We start from the raw sequence: 26025 nt of genomic DNA, 5'->3' as shown, positions 1-26025 counted from the left end.
CTTTGGAGCTATGAATTGTTGATTTGATACTGCCGGGTGAGAATTTCATTTCCTCAAGAAACCATTCGATTCAAGTGTTTGCACCGTTTTTTCAGCAAACCCTCATCAATTTTCATCAATTTTCCGAATCCTACTTTCCTTTTAATGTGTCCAATTTTTTGTTACTCAATATTCCTCGGACGGAGACAAACACAGAAAGTGAAGCGGAAGAGAAATAATTATATGTCAAGAAAATATTCTAAAAGTAATATATTGTGAAATATGTTGTTTGAGCTGTCTTTAATTCATTATATTTTCTGTATTTCATGTATTCCATAAAATGGAGAAACATGTTATTTGCAAGTGATTGAAGAATCGTGAATAAGAAATGGGTCTAAAATTAATGTTATATCATGACGAGCTTTGATAGATATAACAATATATTTATAGGAACAGAAAATTGTAAAGGGTTAAAGAGTAATAAATCAGTGAAAAGTTCTGCGATTGGACCCATGAACGTTCGCTTAGTAAGACGACGTGAATGTTTGAAAGTGTTCATATCAAAACATCAATCTTGGGCGGGACGAAATTCGCCGGGTCAGCTAGTTTTCTATAAATCTCTATAATTCAAAACTTGGTCATCATTACGATGACTATGCTTTAAATTATAGAGACTTTTTCAGGCTTCAAGACATTCTCGGTTCATTCGCCGCTATTCTTTTTTTTTTTTTTTATCCCATTTATTTATTTCTTAGGCTCATTAGCATTTTATCTGTAACAGAGCCGGGTTTTTATCGTGTACATGTACATATGTTTATGTTTCTATAAATTGTAAATTACATAGTAGTAGTAGTAGAGCCATTTAGGCGTTAGGTTTTTCTGTTCCATTACATTATGGTAAATTACACTGTAGTAGCCATTTAGGTGTAAGGGTATTCTATCTGTTCTTCCATTGTTCAGCAGACCGAACAGCGGAGACAGTTGATATTGGTCATTGTTGGGTTATTTATAGAACAGCAGCCCGATGTGTCTTGCAGAGCAGAGCAGTTGTATGGATGAATCGATCTTATTTCGACCGTGGATCGTTCTCCATCGCTTGATGGTTGCGTGGATGTAGTTATTCTATAACAACACAAAGATGGTCAATTGAGGGCCCTGAGTTTGAACTCACGATCGATCGCTTAGTAAGCGAACGCGTAACCAAGTGGCTACGCAGACCCCCGCCGCTATTCTTGAAAAAAGACAATTTAGAAAACGAATCAAAACACTTGGTCTTGAGAAAGGCCATTTGGAGAGCCACGCTGCCACTGTTATCTGGTCGCTAGAAGGATGACTGATATATCATGGATGAGTTATTGATAACTTTTTCCGAGCGATCAATTTATTTTCGCAAATTCGTACATTGTTTCCGGGATAAAAGTGGCATCAAAGTGCAGCGCATTTCAAGCCGGATATGAAGAAGTTATTTTGTTCAGTGTTTTTATGTCACTCTAGACATATTTATTCTGAAAGTTTAAAAAAATCTGGTCAAATTGGTGTTTTATAACTTCACCAAACGTTCTCATTAAGTGAAAGCATTCATTCAGTTACTTGTTCGCTCGCGGATAATCGAGGATCTACTGTATATATTACCTTCGGAACGTAGTACAAGCATTTCTCGAGTTGTATTTGTAATCGGACAAATACATATTTTAATATAAAAAGACAAATGCGTACCTTTACTAGAGAGTGTAAACACCGTCCAGTAGGCAGGAGGGGGGTGTTCTATGGTTTTTTATGGGTGGAGAAGAGTGGGTGTTTAATCGAACATACCACGTGGAAGTTTTTGGGAGGGAGGAGACTGACAGTGTACGATATCCGAAAATGTCCCACATTTGAAACAGAATTCGTTTCTATTAACAAATTAGCTGACCCGGCGAACTTCGTCCTATCCACAGTTCCCACCCACAAATAAATCATTTCGAACCCACATTCTCAAGTTCCCACAGAAATTATTTACGTAATCTATACTCGCGGTATATAATTTCTTATTTGACATTTAAACCTGATGCAGGCTAAGACGCATCAATTCTGATACTGACTGTTCAAATTCGTTGCTCCGTTATTGAGATAAATCGAACGGACACCAAATCATGTCTATTTATATAGATCAAGTTTATAAATACATAGTTACCTTCACTTGATTTATTTGAAACTCATTGTTGAAAAAATACAATTTTTTTTTGAAGTTCATTGTGAAAACATAAACATAAACGAAACATAACCGTTATTGAATTGAATGCATGGTGAAAATAAAAACATTTTTCATTTGAAATTAATTTTGAATTATTTTTAAGCAATTGTTTATTTTTATTCCACATCTTGGATTTCGGTTCTGAGTATTCCGACGCTTTGCCTTGGAGCGCTGTTGTGGGGTTCAAAAGGACAGACGATGGTTCCTCAAGAAGTTAGAAACCCAATCTCTTCCTGCTTCCTGTTTTGCAACTTGGAGGTTGTTGGCTTCCGCAAAACCAAACGCCAGGCGCCGTAAATCTTTGAGAGTCATACCATAGAAAGTTTTGTCCAGTGCTCTGCAGTGGTCCGCCAGATCCTCACACTGCTCACTCGTAAATACTGGTCTGAACCGCCCTAGGTGCTCGCTGACAGATCTCAGCAGAAGTAGAAATGTCATTAGTAGAAGATTCAAATCAGAAATTATCAGTAAAGAAGCCTCTTTCTCAGAGCTGACGCTTCGAGCCATTGCGAGCATTTCTGGAGTGCATTTCTTCAAATTAGTTTTCTTCTTATGAGTTCCGTTGAAAATATTGTTGAAAACATTTTAAATTTTTTTTCAGAGTAAAACGCTAGTGCTTGAACTTTTTCACAAAAACGAATACGCACTATCATCTACTATAGATCATATAGGTTTATAGGTTTCCTTGACAGTGTAGTTTCGAACTTTCCAGTTATTTTAGGTAAGTAAATCGTCATCTCCAAAACTGAAAAAATAGATCAAAACATCGCAAAACTCTTTTTACCTCATAACTTTTTGCCAATTTCATGAAATGTATCTTGTTTATATGTGTGAGCTGCTGGTGTAATAATGTACCAAACGAATATACTGTTGTCAAATTTTTATGCTCGTTTGCTTCAAAAAGACCAATGCGCACTTTTGCCCCGTGCGCACCTTTGCCCCGCACTACTCTAAGCACTAAGGACTGGTCTTAAATCAGCACTGTATCCACATATAGAATACTAAATAAATACTTTTTACACTCTATAAACGAATATAGGGTAGATGTGATGAGATTCGAGCCAAGGTACTTCTGCAACATGTGTGTTTCCCTGTTGTGCCTTTGCTATCTGGACCACTCTTGATACATACACTGCGTTTCACAACTATAGAACCACTCATATTTTCTGAGTTTCCAGAGATATGCAAGAACTCGGTCGAATTGAAGTATATAGTGTAGGCTATAATAACTATTTTCATTCATAAGACTGGCCATTTGTACTTTATTGTGGTGTCCTGGCGCGAAGCATTGAAAAAAACTAAAATTCCAGTGTTTGATAACTATAGAATCAGATGGAAAAACTCTCACTCATTTGTAAAATTAACGTCAATTTCACACGAATTACACTAGCTTTCTAATTCGTCATTGATGGTAAGCTATATAAACCAGCCGGTTCTGAAAAAAATCTCCGTTGAAATTATAAAAATTTTTATGTTTTTTAACGATTTTTCTCAAAGAGAAATTACGAGCATAGTTTGAACACCTCTGATCATGGTTTGCCCAAAAAATGATCATGGTTTGTCCGGTTTAAGAAATCATCATTTTTGAATGAAAACATTCGAATTCTCAAGTAGATGTTGCATTCATCATTGCTTGAGTTTACTGTCATCATATTGATCCATTCATAATTTAGGCTTTCTTCAGAATATTGCTTTTTCTTGGGCATTTTAAAAGTGTCCACCTCAACACATTCAACACAGAGAAACTTTATTTCTGCTATGCGCGAAGGACAACATAAACAAAACTGTAGCGCGCCAAGCGGTTGCCATAGAAATCATGTGGACAAAACAACATTAGTGAATTGGACAACTCATGATCAGAATTGAGGTCATCGAAATGCGTTAATTACATGGCTTAGCAAAGGAAATCTGATACAAATGGTGTGCCACCATAATGTTTACAATATTTGTAAGTGTTATAATCCAGAAAAGGTCTGAATACTCGCCAAATGATCATCTGGTGATCGATTAAAAGTTAGCTCGAATGAGGGGTGCATTGAAACTAATAGAAGGTGTATTTAATAATCCTTTAAAACATGTGATTCAGTAAAAATATACTACAAAACTACTGTAAATCATGAAAAAAACAATTTGATTTACATGTTTTGGAACGTTCGATTTGACAAAGCTGTGTTGAATTAGAGCATTCAAAAAAGTGGACAAACCATGATCGTATTTTCGACTGGACAAACCAAAATCATTTACCTTCGGGGCTGTCCACATACCACGTGCACAGAAAAAGCACGATTTTAGACTCCCCCCTCCCCCTCCGTGGACAAGCGTGGACATTGACTATACCCCTCCCCTGTTGTCCACGTGGACATTCTTCCATATATTTTAATTGGGAAAAAGAAATAATTGCATTGTGTCTATATTCGATTTTGAATTAGTCCTATTTTTTGTGTTTTTATAATGATAAAAAAACAAGAAAAAACAATTGAAGAAAAAAAAGATGTCCTTCGTTTTGTTTTTCTATTCTTTGATTGATTGCACCTCTTCCTACCAATATATTAGGCTGTCAAAAAAGTCCTGCGGTATTTTTTTTGAATTTTCATTTGTTCATAAAATTAGTTACAATCATCTGTTTTAAGTCAAATATGCGCCATTTTGTTCGATGACTTGTTCCCAACGAGATGGCAACTTCATAATACCCCTGTTATAGAAGCTCGCTTCCTTATTGGCAAAAAAACTCGGATAGCCAATTTTCACAGGCCTCTTTTGTGGCTAACTTCTGACTACCTAGCTCGTTCGCCATGGACAAAAACAGGTGGTAGTCACTTGGTGCAAGGTCCGGACTATACGGCTGATGTAAAAGAACCTCCCATCCGAGCTCCCGGAGCTTCTGGCGCGTCACCAAAGAAGTGTGTGGCCTGGCGTTGTCCTGATGGAAGACAATGCGGCCTCTGTTTATCAAAGATGGCCTCTTCTTCATGAGTGCTACCTTCAAGCGGTCCAGTTGTTGGCAGTACAGTTCCGAATTGAGCGTTTGGCCATAGGGAAGCAGCTCATAATAGATTATTCCTTGACAATCCCACCAAACACACAGCAGAACCTTCCTGGCCGTTAATGAGGGCTTGGCCACCGTCTGAGCCGCTTCAGCGGGCTTCGACCACGACCGTTTGCGCTTCACGTTGTCGTAAGTGACCCACTTTTCATCGCCAGTCTGTATGAAATAGTGGGTTAAAGTTGCTAAAACAAAAATTAATTCTTTTCCATCTCATTTGTTCTAGTGCGTATGAAAATCTATTTAATCATTTATGTAATAATTCCACTATGATAACTGGTATTATGCCCAAAATATTACTCCTTCAAAATCGCTTTTCGAGTACATACGAGAAAACCAACGACAAATGCATATCTGCTTTTCTAATGGTTTAAACGGTACGGCAGTAGAACCGCACAATCTAGCCAAAACTTTTTTTGTAATCGTAAAATCACAGCTGAATCAATAAACTATAATCAAATGACGCATGAAATAACATCTAAAGAAACTTATTCGGCAATAGAATCATTCGCCTGCAGAAAATCTCCGATAAACAAGTGTCTATCGAACATAGTTTTTCGGAAAAATTCTGAAATGATTTAGCACAATTGAATGTTGTTTTGAATGAAGCTAATCAAGATACTGTTAAGAAAAAATTGTCGAAAGCATTACAATGGAGAAACAACCAATGGATTTCGGCATACTTCTTTACTGAACTTTGACAGCGTGATTCAAGTTCAGATCATGAAGCGATAATTAGAACAAATGAAACAATATTTTGGATGCCTAAAATTCTCAAATTTGAAACAAAAATATTTTCGACGCGGTTAATTCCATAAAACGTGGAATTGTCAAGTTCAAGCCATATCGCTTGTGATTTCTTGAATGGCGTTAACGTTCTCTGTGGAACTTTTGCCGTCTCAACGAATGCATTAACTAGCGTCATTTATTAATACTTAGTTGAGATTTCTTAAGCCAAATAACACGCCTTCAATGTATTCCGAGGGGCAAGCTCTAGAATACGCGTGACCACAGTGCAAGTCGAAGGAAATTTCTCTGACCAAAAATCCTCCGGCCAGAACGGGAATCTAACCCGAACACCCGGCATGATAATGTGAGACGCTAACCACTCGGCCACGGGTGCACTATCGCTTGTGATTTACACTATGCCATTGATCTAATTGATAGCAGTATCTTCTTGGCTGTGGTGCAAAATATGTAATCTAATTCCGGATTCAAAGCCTCTTGATAAAAACCCGAATGTTGTAATAACATGTACTAATTAACGGAAAACTCAGTTGTAACATCCCAATCTTTCGTTCGGTAGGACAAAGTGATCCGCAAAAAAACCACTCTCCGGTGCTGAGCATGCCTAACTCAACTGTATTAAAGATAACGTCGCGAAATTCGGGAAACATTCGGGAACGAGAGTACTCAGAAAAGGTGGACTGAATCTGGTTCTTCTATTACACAAGTGCAGGTATAGAGAGCTGGATAACACTCGTTTCCCTAAGTCCTTCCCAAATTATTTAGATAATCCTTCAAATATTCCGGTCATTTTATCATGTTATCAACACCTCACATGTATAAAAATGTATCAGCAGTCAAATTCACTCTCCGTAGACTTGAACCTAGAACAAGGAGTTCAATTTATGCTTTATGCAATTTATCCTCTGCTTCCAATGGGAACTTAATCGCTCACCGTTTATGTGATTTTCATTTAGAATATATATTTGAGCGGAGAAGTTCGCTGATATGGAAAAATATTCGAAATAACCATTTCATGGATGATTATGGAGTACTCAAAAGTTGAAACATTCTTAAAACTGCAGAACAGATTTAATTAATTTTTGAAAACATAACTGAATGTGCTTTTAAAAAACTTTTGTTTCACGTGTTTACGTGGACATTATCTGAACTCCCAACCCCCTCACCGTGGACAAACGTGGACATTTTCGTACCCCCTACCCTCCCTAAAGTTGTCCACGTGGTATGTGGACAGCCCCTTATGAGTGGGTCTGAAAATAAACCAAACAACCCAAATTCAATAATAATTCAAAAAGTTATGTTATGTTTCATTACACTTGCACCCAGATACTCAATGCTCAATGTATAAATGTTTTATTCTATTGTTTGTATGCATTATATGGTAGCATTAAATGGGCATATATGGCTTTCATTAATGGTTATTTTCATTAATGAATTAGTGCTATAGAAGAGATATACGTTATTGCTTATGGTTACTTGGGTTGCTAAGTATATTTCACATTTTTTTGAAAATCGACCTTGATATTCAAAAATCTAAAGCTGCCACGTTTACTAGCCTAATCAATGTTATATCACGTCTTGACCACCATCTCAGCCCGGGCCGGCAGATGGTCACGTGAACATACGAGGGTCGTTCAAAAAATAAGTTTCAGTGCCTCAGAAATCGCGGAAAAATAAAGTTAGGACAAAAAACAAGGTGGTTTTCGTAATCTACGTTTTATGTTCTATTTTTCTACATAATCGCCGTAACGTTCGAGACATTTTTCATAGCGTGGCACGAGTTTTTTTATTCCGAGCGCGAAGTGCGTAGCGTCCAACTATTTGAAGTACGATGTAACTGCGTCACGAATTTCTTCAGTGTTATCGAATCGTTGACCGCCGAACAACTGTTTCATCACCGTACTATTGTGAAGTTTTGGACCGATTAAGAACCGCAATTAACACTCCTATACTCATCGACAAGAAAAAAAAAAAGAAAAAAGAAATGCAAGTTCCTAGAAATCCGTTTATATCATCTTTTTATGCCTCATCTGAAAAAAGGCATTAATTGTTAGTTTACCAAGAAAACAAAGACAAAGAATATTAGAAATATGCAAACTTCCACAACCTTTATCATCTGGTAATTATCTAGAAGGTTGTTATACATTCTTCTCTTCGATAAAAGGCCCGAAAAACACGCAACAACTGCATAAAATGTGAAAAAATATGTTTATTTCGAGAAATCAGTTATGCTATGTTCTGATTCGATTGATACGTTTTAATGTTATTTTATAGCTCTTTATACTTCCATGAATCATATTCAGTTGCTTACTTTTAATTAATAACAGTCAAAAATTCGATATTCGTTATTTGTGTTGGAGTATCAAAAATTACTCTATTTTGAGGAGGCTGAATTAGATGACTATTAGAACATAATAAAGACGAAGAAAACATATTTTTTGGAGTTTTTTCATTCAGTCATACCCTCTCCTTGAAATAAATGCCAATAAAGCCTGAAAAATACACAATGGCAACATTACAGAGAAGTTCAATTTTCGGTCTGTGACACCGTGCGCGAGTATACGTGTTACAATTTTGCACGCGAGTACAGGAGAGTTAAGAACAAAAGGTTTATTGACGAAAGGAGTGTTCCTCATCCACGATAATGCGCGACCCCATTCTGCTCGCGTAACTCAATAAAAAACCTCGTGCCACACTATGAAGAATGCCTCGAACGTTACGGCGATTATGTAGAAAAATAGAACATTAAACGTAGATTACGAAAATCACCTTGTTTTTTGTCCTAACTTTATTTTTCCGCGATTTCTGAGGCACTAAAACTTATTTTTTGAACGACCCTCGTACGATGGAAAGATGGAAAGAAAACTTCATAAGATACATAACCGTATCAAGGCGAAGAGTTTCACTCTCGTTACGGTGAGATTGAAACCACTCACGGAGTAAAACATTTTTTTCCATTGACCACTAGAATCAAGATCGCACCGTAACAGCGTGCGGTGAATGGAGATAAAATACAAAAATGCACGCCACCGGTGGACTGCTGGCTGACGCATGCGCGTCGGACGCGAGCGGCTTTTCAGGAAACGTTTATTAATGGGAGCAACATTAGCTGTGTGCAACAGTCGCGCCTCGAGGTCATTATCAAGTGCAAGCGTATAATTGTTTCCGATCGAACGGCTCAGCCGTGGCGTGGGGTGTCCCGGCTCGCACATAACTCCGTTGTCTCCATCACCCACCGGACAATTGCGGGCAATTAAAATTAATTATCGGCCTGTCGACCAAATTCTTAAGCGTACAATCTGTCGTTCTCTCGGTAGAAGGAAAACTCAAGGTTTGTTCATTAATTAAAAATGTAGGCCACTAGTACTTTCTACTTAATCGAGCAAGTTTGAGTATCTGATCTTGGTACCTGATTAATTGAATATTCGGACAATGTACTGAAGCTGAAAGGGCAAGAGCACACACGAACTCGATTAGTTGTTCGACAATGGGTGACCTAATAATCAAAACAAAATGAAGCCGTATTAGGAAGCACAATAAAAAGTGGCAAATAAAACATCAGAAGCCACTAATCATTCCGCTCAAGGTACAGTTCTGAATAGTTTTATTTTTCGCATGCATCATTCCACAGCGGTCATCGCTCAGATTTCCCCCTCCAACGGTAAGCCAGTCCTTGGCATTGGATTGCTTCGGTTGAAACGTCGTGTACAACCAATGGACTTGAAAGCCCGGATCCCTTCTCTTATTTTGTTTTGCTATCAAACTCTGCTGATCGAATGACCTCTTCGTGTGTCTATCGCGGTTGTTTGTTGTCGTTGGAGTTCCTCGGCCATGTCAGAAGCGGCGTGAACTTAAAACGTGACAAATCCGTATGAAACTTTGCACTCAATCGAAAGACTAGCACAAATCGGGTAGCCCATTCACTAGTTTTCAATAATGGAATATCGATCGTTTTCAACGCGTAGAGTGACCTCTACGAATGATTCAACACCAGTGACAAACTTGTGAGGGTGAATTTTGCTTTTATAAATATGATAATTTCAAAAAATATGATAATTTCAAAACAAAGTTCTGTTATACAGTCTATCGCAATATTGAGTGTACAAATGCTACTTGACAATACTTTCCATTTGTTTGGTATGAAATATTTTGAATACATTGATTCTTTTGATGTATATTTACTACTCACACATTGACCTAGCTGTACGTGCAATGAAATTCCGTAAAAAGTGTCCTGCTAATTGTTTGCTTCTAAAAATTGGAAACAAGCTCTATTATAGGCTTCGCAAAATTGAGTGTACACTAGAGTGCCAATGGATGTATGGGAAAAAAGTGACCCTCGAATTTTAAAGCGAACATGATTAAAAATGTTGATTCCCACGAAAAACTACCCTATGCAAAATATCAGCTCAATCGAACTTCATTTACTATTGTTGCAGATGTGGAAATTGAAGTTTTCTGAAAACCGAACGATCACCCAAGAGGGTTTCGGTTTCGGGGTTTTCAAAAAAAAAACGTTGATGCCTAATGTCTCAGAATTGCATGAAACAATTGCATTGCATGAAATTCGTCAAAAATCGACTTTTCAGACAAAAACGACCAAGTGCCGAAAAGTCAAAAATTTTTGATAAATTTTTTTTTTTCGAGATAACAGTTAATCTCGACGTTCCATGCAATTCAAAGACATTTGGCATCGAAATTTTTTTTTGAAAACCCTTGGGTGATTTTTCGGTTTTCAGAAAACTTATATTTTTACATCTGCGACCATAGTAAATGAAGTCCGAATGAGCTAATGTTTTGCAGATGGTATTTTATCGTGCAAATTAACATTTCGCAGGGAGTCCCGTATGAAAAATCGATATGACGATTTTCATTGGCACCCTAAACCACCCCTAAACACCCTAAAAACCCTAAAACGCTAAAAACGACAAAGTCCCAGAGTGTCGATTTTTGACAAACATTTTTTTTTTGCGAGATGACAGTAGATCTCGACGTTTCATGCAATTTGAAGACATTTGGCATCAACATTTTTTTTTTCGAAAACCCCGATTTTCTTTACTTCCCCCTTGGATGATTTTTCGGTTTTCAAAAAACACAAACTTCGACCGCTGTGCGACACTAGTAAATGAAGTCCGATTGAGCTGATATTTTGCATAGGGTAGTTTTTCGTGGGGATCAACATTTTTAATCAAGTTCGCTTTGAAAATTCGAGATGGCCATTTTCATTGGCACTCTAGTGTACACCTCAAATTTCTCCGAACAAATTGCTCTTGTAAGTAAGTTTCTTTGCGAATTAGCGTACTTTTTTCATCAGTGATTGGTGTCAACACTTAACCATTGCTTGGGCAGTATTGGTTTTTATTTTTTTATTGGTGTTTGTATGTTTTTATCAAAATGACAAGTAAGCGGAAAGAAATAAATATTGTTACACGTACAATGATAATAAATATGAACTGTCGTGGAAATACATTGCAGGAAATAGCAGATATAGTCGGTAGAACTCACTTTACAGCAAATAAAATCATAAACAAGCGGAAATACAAAGGAACCATAGAAAATCTCCCGAGTAGAAGACGTAAACGTATCCTGTCTTCTGATGATGAACGAGTAATTATGCGAAAATTGCAAAAGAACCCTATAACAAACATTCCTAAATTGACTACCGAAATGGCCGGCATCATTGGAAGACCTGTTAGCGCAGATACTGTCTGGAGAGCAGCATACAGGAACAATCTGAGAGGTCGTATTGGCCGTGAGAATTATTTCATCTCAAAGGTGAATATGAAAAAACGACTATAGTTTGCTAATGCATGTGTAAACAGACCTAAGGAGTTCTGGAACAAGGTCTGTTCACATTTCTGAACTAATTTTAATTTTCTTTTTAAGAAAAACTTGAACTGTACACTCAATTTTGCCACGTCTTAGATGGAGATTTTTTGTTTGTATATGAAATATGAAGAAGAAATATGATAATTTTAATTTTTCTCTCATCACTACATGAGAGTAAAAGGGATTAATTTTACGATGAATATGAGTCGCATTGGATTATTTACTTTTTAACCCCGATAAACTCAAAAATAACAAAGCCCCATGAGTGGTATACTTAATTTCGCGATAGACTGTATATTTGTTGCAAAATACTCGTAAAGCGGACTTTACAGAATAATTAATAATGACGTTACCAGGAGAATGATTAATACCAGTAGACTTTGATAATGACATAATTTTAACAGGAATGATGTGCCGAGATCAGAAAATTCGATCAGCTCATCTTTCGCATCCGTCTTTTCAACTTTACACGAGCATTATTAAGGAAGTATTGTAATGACAATGGAAATAATGTGGAAATTTACATTGGAAATTGTCATTAACTATCAGGACCTAGGATTTATTTTGTTGCTAGTTATTTAAATCTCTCGTGGGCTATATTTCACGATAGGCGTATCATTACTATCTCCTCTATATTTGTGATCTAATTATTTATACCTCCGGTGCTTAATTTATTCTTTGGAATTGGTAACAATGATGGTTTGTATGTTACTTTCAGGTTCATCAAAAGTTGATGATTTGTTAGCATAAATCTTAGATTTCATATAGTAAACGAAAACACAATTTTTCGATGAAAATCGAAAACTAAAATTAGTGGGTTATATCTATGATATAACCGCAAGGTTCACGTGGAACTACCTTAGCTTAGCAATCATTCGTTTGTATTGATTAAATTCTTGATTGAATGAAACAGTTTCCAAATTCAATTGAGTTCAATATATTTGCTCTGTGAGTGAAAAAAATGAACAAATGCCGTGTAAAGTCAATTCATTTATTGTGATTGATTGTTCTTCGTTACAAGTAAATTTAATGACGGACCTTTTACGTTTGGTATGACGACTAGAACAAAATATATGTACGGAAGAATTATCAAACGTTTGATGAACCAGCCTAAGGCTGAAAATCTTTCCAATAAAGACAAAAAAAAATTATCAAACGATTATTTTATTTTACATTTCCCTCTGAAGTTTACATCCCAAAAGTGTACATACTTCTCGAATCTCGAATTTGCTTGAAACTGGGAAGTTCATTCGCTTCTAGTGGCTGCACGATTTTCCCAGGTTCCTAAGTTTAGAAGATCATGTTAGGACAGACATATTCCACTCTGCACAAAGGCAAGCGAGGACAAAAGTACTCGCAGTTTGCATTTATTTGCAGAGCCGATTTCCCCAGAAACCTCGGTTTTGAAGTCTGTGTTAGGGAAACACATTTCAATCGGAACAAAAAAAACCCCGATTTGTATGAATTCGCAATGCCGATTTCCCCACGCTTCATGGATTTGAAGTCTGTGTTAGGGAAACACATTCCAGTCGGAACAAAAATACCCCCGACTTGCATGAATTTGAAATACCGATTTCTCCAGGCACCTTGGTTTAGAAATCTCTATTAGGGAACACATTTCGGTGGGAACAAAAGCTCCCCCTACTTTCGTGGGTTCTTTTTCTTCTTTTTGGCTTTAAGAGGGTTTAAACTTTTCAGTTCATTCGCCTCTAGGCTCTTTCGTGTGTTTGCAAAGCCGATTTCACTGCTTGGTTTTAAAGTCTGTGTTAGGGAACATTTTTCGATGAGAACAAAAGTCCCCCTACTTTCATGTATTTCCAATGCCGATTTCCCCAAGGCTTGGTTTTGATGGCTGTGTTAGGGAAACCGTAAATCGGGCCAATCAAAACGATGCAGTTAGGGCGTTTAGATAACGCCTAATATTTTACAGTTATTCAATTGTTTATCTAATGAAAAACAATATTTTGTTAGTTGCGATAGATGCGTAGAAATATTCCCTATCAAGTGATGCAAACATCTCTCCTATCCAGTACGAAATGTTCGAGCTATAAGCATTCGAAATCTTTCATTTTTTCCTGTATGTTCTGTGTTTAGGTTTTCATTTTACCCTCCATATATTCCGGTTAGACGTAGTCCCACGTCAAAAAAAAATCTAATACAATCTACCGAGAGAATTTCAAATAATAAATCAACCCTAGATTCGATCAAACATTTAACTTAATAGGAATAATCAGATAAAATACGACACATGTTTCTGCAACTTCAATCGTTACAGAACTTCTCTTAAACTCTACAAAATCTGTTGATCATTTGTTAGATATAGGGTTGGGGGAAAAAAGTGTCGTATTTCTGATAGAAATTTGACGCTTTATTTAACATACCGAAAATTATCCAATTTAAGTCAAATATGCGCCGTTTTGTTCGCAAACTTGTTGCCATTTAGAAGGCAACTTCATTATCCCCCCTTATAAAACCCCTCCTCCTTACTTGCAAAATCGACCACGCCTTTTTTCGCTTTAGATTGTCGTACGTGATCCACTTTTTATCACCAGTCACCATCTTCTTCAAAAATGGGTCGAGTTCGTTCCGTTTCAGCAGTGTTTCGCAGGCGTTGATTCGGTCTAAAAGATTTTTTTTTGCGTCAACTCATGTGGCACCCATACATTCAGCTTTTTTGGAAATCCAATCTTCTGCAAATGGTTCCAAACGGTTTTATGGTCTATACCCAGTTCCTGGTAATCGAGCGAGTGCTCACATGCCGGTCTACTTGGGTGATTTCAACGATTTTATCGGTTTCCACGACGATTGCCCTACCAGTACGGGGTGTACCTTCGAAAGCCACTACATCAGAACGAAATCGATCAAACCAACGCTGTGCTGTGCGAATCGTTACAGTATCGGGTCCATAAACTACACGAATTTTTTCGGCCGCCTTCGTTGCACTTTTACCTCGCAGGTAGTAAAAACGTAAAATATGACGAATTTCTTGTTTGATGGACTTCATCTTTGACGCGCTATAACTTGAGACTGAAAAGGACAATCACAACACTGTCAAAACGACACTTGTAGCACAGATTGTCGTCTTTAAATAGCCGTATAGTATGACCCGATGCGATAAGTACAACACAAGATATGTTTAAGTGTTGCCATATATTGACAATATACGACATTTGTTCCCCAACCCAATATCATATCAAAATCAATATTAAAAAGACTTAAGACAAATTAATGATTTTATCGTTACTTTTTTCTTCTCATTTTAGATATCATTGAAGCTCCTGTCCTATCGCGCAAGCTGTCACGATGGGTTTAGGCGGCAGAATGGACTGCTGCGGGCAGTGTATCAAGTATAGCATGTTCATATCCAACTTCGTCATTTTCGTAGGATACTCTACACTCCAAACTCACCATTTACATATGCTCATATTCATGTCTATCATGTTTTAGGTTGGCGGTGCCATCGTATTCGGGCTGGGCGTCTGGACCCTAGTAGATAAGAATTTCATCAATGAGCTGCTTGGGACGAATCTTTTCTCCGGCGCTGTGTACGTACTGATAGCCACGTCAGCCCTCGTCTGTTTAATGTCCTTCTTTGGCTGCATCGGAGCCGCCAAGGAGTACAAGTGCATGCTACTAACGGTGAGTATCGTCATTAGCGCTGGATTGATATTCATTTGAACCATCAAGCATCCTCCATGTTCGTTTATTTATATCTGCCTCGTATAGCAGCCATTCCATGCCAAACCAATATATTGGTTCTCAGATTTTCGTGAAAAGTGGTAATTTTGTTCTTTATCACAGAACATTAGATCCGTATTTTTTATGCTTTAGTTAGGGAGACCATTTCCATTTTAGGCTGGTTCAAAAAATATATTATTTCCACTTTTTCCCAAAAAATGACTTTTTTTAAATTCATAACTTTTGAATCACTGCAACGTTTTAGATGATCGACATATCAAATTGAAGCCAATGAGCTTTTATTGAAAAATATTGAACCAGCAAAAAAATGGGTTTTGTTTTCGTAATTATTGGTTTTTGTTGTCTATTTTTTTAAATATTTTTTCTAGAAAGCTGAGGATTTTTTACATAACATATCTCGATATCAGAGATGCTATTTTTTTCATTTTTAAGATATGATTTTCCAAAGTCAACCGATGGTTCGAAAAAACAATTGTTTCGCCTTTTTCCATTACAAAAATTCATAACTTCTGAACTACTGGACCGATCAAATAATCGACATATCAAACTGAAGCTTATGTGTTAGGTTTATTTGAAAAAATATCACGTGAAGGCTGAGGATTTTTTACATAACATATCTCGGTATCAGAGATGCTATTTTTTCGTTTTTGAGATATGATTTTTCAAATTTAACATGTTTTATGTCTTCGTTCAGTATTCCTTTATGACTAGACTAGACCTATGCGATCCAGTCTTCCCACACGTGTGATATGTGTAAAAGGTTAGGTTATTGGCTTCAATTTAATATGTCGGTCATCTAAATCGGTTCAGTAGTTCAAAGGGAGAAAAATGATTTTTGGACCACCGGTTAACTTTGAAAAATCATATCTCAAAAACGGAAAAAATTGCATCTCTGATATCGAGATATGTTAATTAAAAAAAATCTCAGCTTTCAAGAAAAAATATAAAAAAGTTTAACGCCCTCTAGTCCAAAGCCATGAAAACCACAAAAAAACGACTACAATCAATAATTACGAAAATAAAATCCATTTTTTCTGACTGGTTCAAAATTTTTCAATAAAAAGCTCATTGGTTTCAATTTGATATGTCGATCATCTAAAACGGTTCAGTGATTCAAAAGTTATGAATTTTTGAAAAAAGGCATTTTTGGGAAAAAGTTGAGTAAAAATATTTTTCGGACCACCCTAAAATGGAAATATCACCTTAACGAAAAAAATTAAAAAATAAGGGTCTAATATTTTGCAATAAAGAACAAAACTATCCCTTTTCATGGAAAACTAAGAATCACTATATCGGTTTGGCATGGAAGGGCTGATAGAACAGTAAGGAGTGTATCGAAAAGTAGTCCTAAACTTTCAAACATCGAAATAAAACTGAAAAACTTTCAGAAAGTGTTTACAAAAGTGAATTTTATCAAAGAATATTAAATTTACATAGCAATGAAATGAAAAAATCAAGCTTATTGTTGATTTCTAAAAAACGATCGAACCTTAGATTTAACTCCACTCATCAAATTCTACACAGTAGTCATTATGCACTTTCTGAACGCTGCAGACCAATTCTTCTTGAACTCTGACATATTTTTAGACACTGTACCTTCCTTCTTGCACTTGGCCTTGACAATTGCCCAGTAACGTTCAATTGGTCGCTGCTGGGGACTTTTCGTCTTTTTCGACGAACATGATGATGTTGTTTCCGAAAACCATTGTAGAGTGGATTTGACATAACGTGTCGATGCCAAATCCGACCAGAATAGAGTAGGAACCTCGTGCTTTTTATAAAGTGGAAGCAATCTCTTCTTCAATCATTCTTCCACATAAATTTGAGCATTTATAGTCCCTTTTGTGAAAATACTAAAACGGAGTGGGTTATATCTATGGTATAATGGTGACGTAGGACTATCGTTGATTTAGTGTTGTTGAATCTGAATCCATTCTGAATGAATGAATAAATGAATATTTGGGGGACTTCGAAAACGAGAGCGTTACGTTGAAGGTACAAGGTTTAATGCATCCAATATTGGATACGAAAATATCCTACTGATGGGGAAGCATAATCTTCAGAAGCTTCCCTGCTAACTACACTTGATTGAAAAATCACAGAACCAAATGTATTTGGTCGCAGTGTTATATGGTTAGAAAACATTAAAATAAACTCTTTCGCTTGCATGATATTTTCAATGCCAAGGGGAACTGGCAAATTATTTTGTAGCAGCGGTATCTTACCGGATTCTTCCCGAAGTCCACCACCAGTGGGTAATGCTAACTCGATAACCACCTGTTAATTGCACTCGATTGAAAAATTACAAAACCAAATGTATTTGGTCGCAGTATTATATGGACAGAAAACGTTAAAATAAACTCTTTCGCTTGAATGTAATTTTCAATTCCAAGGGGAACTGGCAGATTATTTTGCAGCAACGATCACTTCTTTCCGGATTCTTCTCGATAACCAGCAAACGTAAAGAGTTGCGCGCGCGTGTGTGTGTGTGGCGGTTGCTCCGATGTCTCAAGCGGAACCAATTTTCGATGCTGGTATTCTCTCGGTCGTCTTCTCTTCTTCTGATAGATCGGCTTTTCTGCGCTCCGTCACAGTCCCAAACAAACTGAATGCGTTTCAGGTTAGGTCAGGCCATCCAGCTTGTCTCAGCTCGTTCAACTCGTTCAGTAACGATGTTGTCTTGTCGATGTCCTCACGAAAAATGAATGCGTTTCATGGATAGAATGGTTTTGTATTATAGAGACTTTAAACTTTTCAGTTCATTCGTCTCTAGCCTTGAGAAAGGCCCTTGGAACTCTACTCTAACTCCTGCATTATACCTCCACCCTCATTGCCTTGAGAAAGGCACTCGATCTCTCGCCGTCCAGCTCGTCCAATAACGATGTTGTCCAGTCGGTGTCCACACAAAGAATGGTGCGTTTCACCACCAGAATATCGCTTAAGTATGCTTTTTGTCCGTGACTGAATCGAAAGAAGGTGTGGTTTACGATGGCAATTTGGAAGACAAACTAGAGGCGAATGAACTCTCTGAGTATGATACTTTCGGCGACTGAGCAATAATCGATTGAGAATTATGTTTTTCGCGATGTGAAACATTTTCCGTTGCGCATCCAATATTGGAAACGAACATATCTTACTGATGGGGAAGAATAATGTTCAGAAGCTTTCCTGCTGATTGCATTTGATTGAAAAATCACAAAACCAAAAATAGTTGGTCGCTGCGTTATATGTTAGAAAACATGGCTCTGATGGCTCGGATTTTCTGCCCTCCCTCACAGTTCCAAACAAACTGCATGTCTTTCAGGTCAGATCAGGCTAGGTAACGAATCCCTCGATCCCTCGCCGTCCAGCTCGTCCAGCACGTTCACCTCGTTCAATTACGATGTTGTCTTGTCGATATCTTCACGAAAAATGAATGCGTTTCACCACCAGAATATCGCTTAAGTATGCTTTTTGTGCGTGATTGAATCAAGAGAAGGTGTGGTTTACGATGGCAATTTGGAAGGCAAACTAGAGGGGAATGAACTCTCTTTCGGCAACTGAGCAATAATCCATTGAAAATTATATTATTTTCACGATGCGAAACATTTTCCGTTGCGCGCGCATACAATATTGGATACGAAAATTTTCTACTGATGGGGAAGAATAATTTTCAGAAGCTTTCCTGTTAATTGCGATTGATTGAAAAATCACAAAACCAAATGTACTTGGTTGCAGTGTTGTATGGATAGAAAACATTAGAATAAACTCTTTTGCATCAATGTATTTTTCAATTCCCAGGGGAACTGGCAGAGTATTTTTCAGCAACGATTAGTTCTTTCCAGATTTTCCTCGATACTCGAAGCCCACCAGTGGTTTATGCTAACTCGATAACCACCTGTTAATAGCACTTGATTCAAGAATCACAAAACCAATTGTATTTGGTCGCAGTATAACATGGATAGAAAACGTTAAAATAAACTCTTACGCTTGAATGTAATTTTCAATTACAAGGGGAACTTGCAGATTATTTTGCAGTAACGTCTTTCCGGATTTTTCTCGAAGTCCACCACCAGTGGTTAATGCTAACTTGATAACCACCTGTTAATTGCACTTTATTGAAAAATCACAAAACCAAATGTATTTGGTCGCTGTGTTATATGATTAGAACACATTAAAATAAACTCTTTCGCATGAATGTATTTTTCAGTTCCCAGGGGAACTGGCAGATTATTTTTCAGCAACGATTGAATCTTTCCGGAATTTTCTCGATGCTGAATGGCACCCAAACGAAGAGTTTCGCACGTGTATGTGTGTGTGTGTGTGTGTGTGTGGCGGCTGCTCCGATCTCTTCCCGGGGAACCGTTTGTGGCATCACTCTCCTCCTGATCTAAGGTGCACAAACAGGCTCTTGGTGACACCGTTCATCCGCGCTTTCATGATAAACGAAGAGCTTCACCACAACAGCGACAACATGCTCCAATCGCTGTTCTATTATAATTGAGTGGGTTTACGAGCGGCGCTCGCTTATATACCGATTGGTGATTTCAATAGCCTGTTTTGAAAGCAATTTTAAGGCTATTGAAACAAAGTTTTGGATGAAAAAGTAACAAGTATATAACGCGTAGACATTTTATCTTTCGAATGAAGTGTGTATCATACCATTTCGTTCAGTTGTTTAAGAGCTATTAACGCCCAAAATCTCGGTGTCCGGCGTAACGCTTTCGTTTTCGAAACTTTGATTTTACACCCCGGTATAGAAATGAAAGACGTAGTCCTACGTCAAAAGTTGACGATTGCACGCCACATGTGTAAATGGCTTGCCAGACGAGCACTTTTTGGCCGAATTATTCCATCGCAATAGTCATGTCCACTAATGGTACACTCTCTCCAATCGATTTGGTATAAAATTGAGGTCCCGGCGGCTTTCTGAAATCTTTGATGTATATTTCGTCATCCATAAGAATGCACTGGTTGGGATTGTTCAAAATACGTTCATATAGCTTTCGAGCTCGTGTTTTAGCGCCATTTTGCTGCTCCGGTATTTGTTTGGCCACTTCTTGTTTTTAATAGGTCTTCAGACCATGTCTCTGTTTAATCCGCTGGATCATCCCAACACTGGTTTTGAACTTCTTGGCCAAATCACGAATGAATGCACACCTGTTCTTCTGAATATAATTTACAACTTCTCGGTCCAATTCGGGATTACTTGGTCCGGGTTTTCGTCCACTTCTGCTGAGATCCTCGAAAGAACATTCATTACCGAACTTTGCGAATATTCGTTTAACACTTTCTGAACAAACTTTGATTTTTTTTTTGCTATTTTGGATGTTGGTGCACCAATTGTGCAGAATTTTCTTTTGAGTTTCTACATCAATTCGGGACATTCCGAAAACAACTTTATGCCCGCGACTTAATGACTTGTATTTCGATTTTTGGCATGTAAACAAAGCGTGCTCTGATTGCACGACAAAACAAATTCACCCGTTAGTGTGTTATAGCGGGGTAAATGTTTAAGACTACTATTCGATACACTCCTTATTCAAAGGCTTCACGCTTGATCTTGGGCATTTTGTGGTTGCTCTCCGTAATTGCCCCGAACAAAGAACATACATAGTGATGTTCGGAAGCACCCATCTATTCTCATTGTGCAAGTTTGTGTGATTCGAGTTCCGTAGAGTAAACGATGCCCTCCACGTCGCTGCAAAAACTAGTTTAGACCACCTCTAGTTCATTCAGAGAAGCATTGTGGTACTTATTAAACCTAATTGTAGCTCTTCGTACGTTGCTCGTTCTTGTACAAAAACACATTCATTTGCAAAGTAATGACTCGTAATAAAATCGAATGTAATTCAAGAAACATTGACAGAACATTAATGAAGGACGTATCTTTTCAATAGAGGTAGCTGACACATAGTGACGAGCAGACCTCGTATTATCCGTGTCAATGATTTCTTCGTGATCGGAACGATTATCATCACATCATGTTGACACAGAGATCATCTCACTTTTCACTAACGTTATTTGAGGGCCGTACTTAGTCATATTGATGTTCCAAACGAACCAGCACGAATTTTTCATCATTTGTTCTATGTATTACTCATCTCGACATTAGTTCATTTCGTTGATCATGATCAGTTCTACCTCCAAGCGAGAATAATTGGCTGAATTATCGTCTTATATTTGCGTTGCGCTTGTTTTTTCCTTCTTCCTTTTCATTTGCAGTACTTTATTTTGGTTTTCCTGATTTTCGTGACGATGCTGATTGGCGGCATCCTGGGGTACGTGTTCCGCGAGAAGGTATCGCAAACGATGCAGCAGGAGATGCACTCCTCGATGACTTTCTACGGAGCCTACGGCAAGCGATCGATCACCCAGGCTTGGGACATAACCCAGGAACGGCTCAAGTGTTGTGGCGTCAAGCACTACAACGACTGGCGCGGATCGATTCCCCAGTCTTGCTGCCAGAAGACCATTACCGATTTTAAGCCCTGCCAGGATCATCCGACGCCGGAAAATATCCACATCCAGGGCTGTCTGGATATTACTGCGAACCTGATCCGCGACAATGCGGCTATTGTGGGCGGATCTGGAATTATAGTGGCGGTGCTACTGATATTCGGCATGATCTTTTCCTGTTCGCTGTTCCGGATGATAGAGTAATGTTTTGGTTTACTGTGAGAGTTCGTTTGAAGAAGGTTTCATGTGGAGTGTAGGATTTCTACGTCTCCGATACGGAACATACCACACTTTTCCCTCCTTGGAAGGAAAAACAAACCAAGTTATTTTTATTTGTAGATCGCCTGAAGTTGTTCTGATTACCTGAGAGCAAACAAAGTACAATTGATAGGCGAGCATAACGTTTTTACTTGTAATTCGCTTGGAATGATTTTTTAAAATTATGTTTTACTATAATTGTATGACTTAGGTTTAAAATACGCACACAATTAATTATCGGATTTGGAATCTCAGTGAATAGTGTACATAAAGTTATTCATCGGTCGTATCACTGTACACGTGTTTGATTAAATACTTGAACCTAATTTATATTAAGCTGGTAGGAATGCTAAACACCAGAAGGAGATACAAGACAAAGAGTCTTGAAAAGTATTCATTCCATTAAACAGAGTCAAGCTACCACATTTGTGTCATTGTAAAAATCTGTTTTGAAGATTGCGAATAAATTTTATCAAAAAAAACGGTCATAGCATTCGATGATCCCCTAATTATTTAACCTTTACTTCCAGTACTTCCTGTGTGGTTTTCTGTTGTTCGTAGTTCTCTTCGTAGGTTGCATCCTCGGGTACGCCTTCCGAGGCCGAGCTGTGGAATCTCTCAAAGAGAACCTATACGAGGCGAAGTTTGATTACGGACGGCGACGCATCATAACCGTATCCTGGGATATGGTTCAGGAAGATCTTCAGTGCTGCGGTGTAACCGGGTTTCTCGATTGGCACGAGCGGATCCCGGACTCATGCTGCCAGGACGATTATGGTGGCCGGAAGCGTCCCTGCCAACAGTTGCAGACTTCGTTGACGATCTTCAAGAACGGCTGCTTGGATGTCGTCACCCGAGAGCTGCTCAAGAATGCTAGCATCCTGGGAGCGGCTGGAATGGGGCTGGCTCTGGCGTTAATCCCCGGTATCGTGATGGCTTACTACATGCTGGCGACACTTTGAGGTCGTTTTTATGCTTTTTTGCGCATTGAGAGGTGAATCAACGGCAATCTATTGGTTATATAATCGAGTCATTTCATGGGAATTGATATGAGCTCAAATCGCTTATATCGTTGTTCAAATAAATATTATATCGATAGTATAAGTTAAGTAAAATAGCCATATTTGCGAGTTATTCGTAGTGCATGTTGTTCGTATCCCGTGCAAAAATATAAAAAAAATAAATAAATTTGAAAATGCTTCAGTGCAAAATAGAAATGTTTTACTAAAATAGTGTTGTAAATGTCTATTTCTTATGACCGAACGAACTATTCCTGAAACTAGTTTGTCTTAGACGTAATTAAAATTCAACAGTTCTTCAGTTCATTGAACTACATTAATTAACGCGAATATGGTGCAGTTTTACTGTGAAATCGAGTAACAGCGCTGAGCACAATTCATTGTGCAGCTGTATAAAACTGGCCTTTTTCATGGTCGGGAGATGGCCGTGTTCCAACTTGAAATTTTTAAACACGTTACATATCCATGGAATAATAAGTTTTTCATGGTAGCTGTCCACCGTGCATATCATTCTATTAATAGAGAATAAGAAAAAGAAAAAAACCATTTAAATGTTGGATTCGCTCTGGGCAAATTCAGTCACTATTCGGTAGTCATCCAGCTAGCAACCAGCCTTTTCAGGCCATAATAATCAAATCAATCAAAATCAATGTGCCTGGGGGAATCCGTTTTGCAAATACATGCAGTTCGGGGATATTTTTTGGTGTTGAGTACTTTTGAACTCGCTTGTCATTGCACAGACCGGAATATGTTTCCCAAAAACGTACTTTTAAACTGAGAAGCCTGGGAAAATCGACATTCCAGATACTAGAGGTGAATGAACTTTCGCTGTTCGGAAACTACGTAAACATGAGATGTGCAATAATTTCGGAGGAAAAAGTAAAATACAATGATCGTTTGGCAATTCTTACGTTCACATATTTTGGTAGTCCTAGACATCATCAGGGGTTAGACATCAATTGAATATAGGCTACCCAAAATCAAAATCAATACGGCATCATTTGTTTACCAACATATCATTTGAGAGGATTAAAATCGTTGAAATCACGGAGATAGTAAAAATAAAGAAAAATGCGCTGCTTTATTTCTAACTGCATGAGCGATTTTCATATTTCGGTTTCACATGGAGGTGTTCACATTTAACATAGAGTTTAAAGTTAGCCACTATTCGACTATATAACCGGACCAAGCAACAGTAATTAACAGAACCAAAATGTCAGTGAACCACAGCAATATTGGGTACACTGGCAATATGAGGGATTTGACGTTTTAGTCATACCCCTGGACATCATATCAAACGTAAATAGACGTTCATCAAATTTATTTGTAACGAAGAACATAAACTATTACAAAAATTTCGATGCATTCTAAAATAGTATTCAAAGTGGTAAACAAGTGGATTGCATAATATAATTGCGTATTTGTACGTCGAAAATATGCGGTCGTGTCCTAGATACAACCCCTTACAATTTTTCGCTCATTACGAAGAATAATTTTCATATGATAACTAGCTGACCCGGCGAACTTCGTCCCACCCAAAATAGGTTTTTGGCGTAGGAATAAGTCTAACCTTTCAATACATGAGCCCATTTCAGTTACATTACCGGGGGTAGACGAACATGATGCTTCCTCTTGGTGAATGCTGGAACACCCTGAAAGCAGCACAGCAGAGACCTTCATCGTGTATGAACAACGAGGACAACAGAACGAATGGTTTGACGACGTGTGCCGAGCGCTTCTGAGCGAGACGGAGGCCATTAATCAGCTAAAGAGCCACAAAGCAGCTAGCAATGATAATAATGAAGGTCCCGCCTCATTCCCCTACATAGGTTTGAGTTGGTCGATTATCTAGTTGATAATTAATTAATACATAACCAGTTTTACAAATAAAAACGAACTGATTTAATTTGCAGATATGAAATCACCTCTTTGTGACATCGGTATTTCACTTAGCTTCGTCTATTCAAAAGTTTCTTCGGACATGTTTGTAAGAAGTCACAGCAAATCTTTCAGTTCAGTCAAATCTCAGGAAGAAACGCTTGCTGTCCCGTCAAGCTATCCCATAGCATCTTCTGAGTTCACTGTAAACTGACTGCCAAAATTGTCAGACTATTAACTCTTCAGATTAATCGAACATTTGACCCGTTGGATGAATTTCAGGTAGTAGCCTATCCCTTCATTCTGACGGTTGTCTGCTTGATCCTTCAGAAATAGCTATTGAGCCTTCTTTACTTGAAACAGTCGTTTCCTCGATCTTAAACGAACCCCAATCATAGCTGTGCTTCTTTTTAACGAAACTAACATATCCAATTCCACAATAAGAACAAACTCTACCATGTTCCAATCGCTATCACAATTCAGATTTCTCATGGCTGCATTATCGCGCGCGTGCTCAAACTTATGTAGACTACTTTCTATTTTCTTTTCTTTTTATCTCTTTTCATTTCTATAAACATTCAAAAAATCATTCATTATCATTGGGACGAAGATGGCAGTTCATTCTTTCATACACATACACAAACACAATTCGTTAAAAACAACTTCGTTCATTACAATTTAACCATTTATATTACATTTTTGATATGTGAAATACACTGTCGTTTAAAATCCACTAATGTGGTTGCTCTTTTAATGTGCCTAGGCATCGAATTGAAATAAGTTACACCTTTAAAAAATAGGGAGTTCTGTGACACTCTACTTAAGAAGTTAGATGTTCGTGCTTCGTCTGCATTTCTGGTATTATATCTATGAATATCACTTCCTCTTTCAATTCGATCACA

General features: G+C 37.8%; 2 protein-coding genes across 5 annotated transcripts in view; both read left to right on the top strand.

The window, feature by feature from the left end:
• LOC129769841 (tetraspanin-11-like) overlaps window positions 1-22737 on the top strand; it is a 53638-nt gene extending 30901 nt beyond the window's left edge. For 2 of the 4 annotated variants that reach the window (XM_055772334.1, XM_055772335.1), the window contains exons 3-5: window positions 15095-15212; window positions 15279-15470; window positions 21735-22736. In XM_055772334.1, the coding sequence (XP_055628309.1) occupies window positions 15135-15212; window positions 15279-15470; window positions 21735-22172 (708 nt within the window). In that variant the 5' untranslated portion in view covers window positions 15095-15134 and the 3' untranslated portion in view covers window positions 22173-22736. Of the gene's footprint in view, window positions 1-9139; window positions 9334-15094; window positions 15213-15278; window positions 15471-21734 lie in introns of those variants that run through there. The other 2 variants (XM_055772338.1, XM_055772336.1) reach the window with 2 other exon arrangements.
• Window position 22738: 1 nt separating this feature from the next.
• LOC129765833 (CD63 antigen-like) lies at window positions 22739-23426 on the top strand (the record flags this gene model as incomplete). The annotated part of the gene is made up of 1 exon (XM_055766269.1): window positions 22739-23426. A coding segment is annotated over one exon (450 nt), but the record flags the coding sequence as incomplete, so codon positions are not given.
• Window positions 23427-26025: the final 2599 nt, after the last annotated feature.

This window comes from Toxorhynchites rutilus, chromosome 2, assembly GCF_029784135.1.
Source record: "Toxorhynchites rutilus septentrionalis strain SRP chromosome 2, ASM2978413v1, whole genome shotgun sequence".
Classification (NCBI taxonomy): Eukaryota; Metazoa; Arthropoda; class Insecta; order Diptera; family Culicidae; genus Toxorhynchites; species Toxorhynchites rutilus.
The sequence above is the reverse complement of the archived record's forward strand: the minus strand, read 5'-3'. Positions and strand labels throughout refer to the sequence as shown.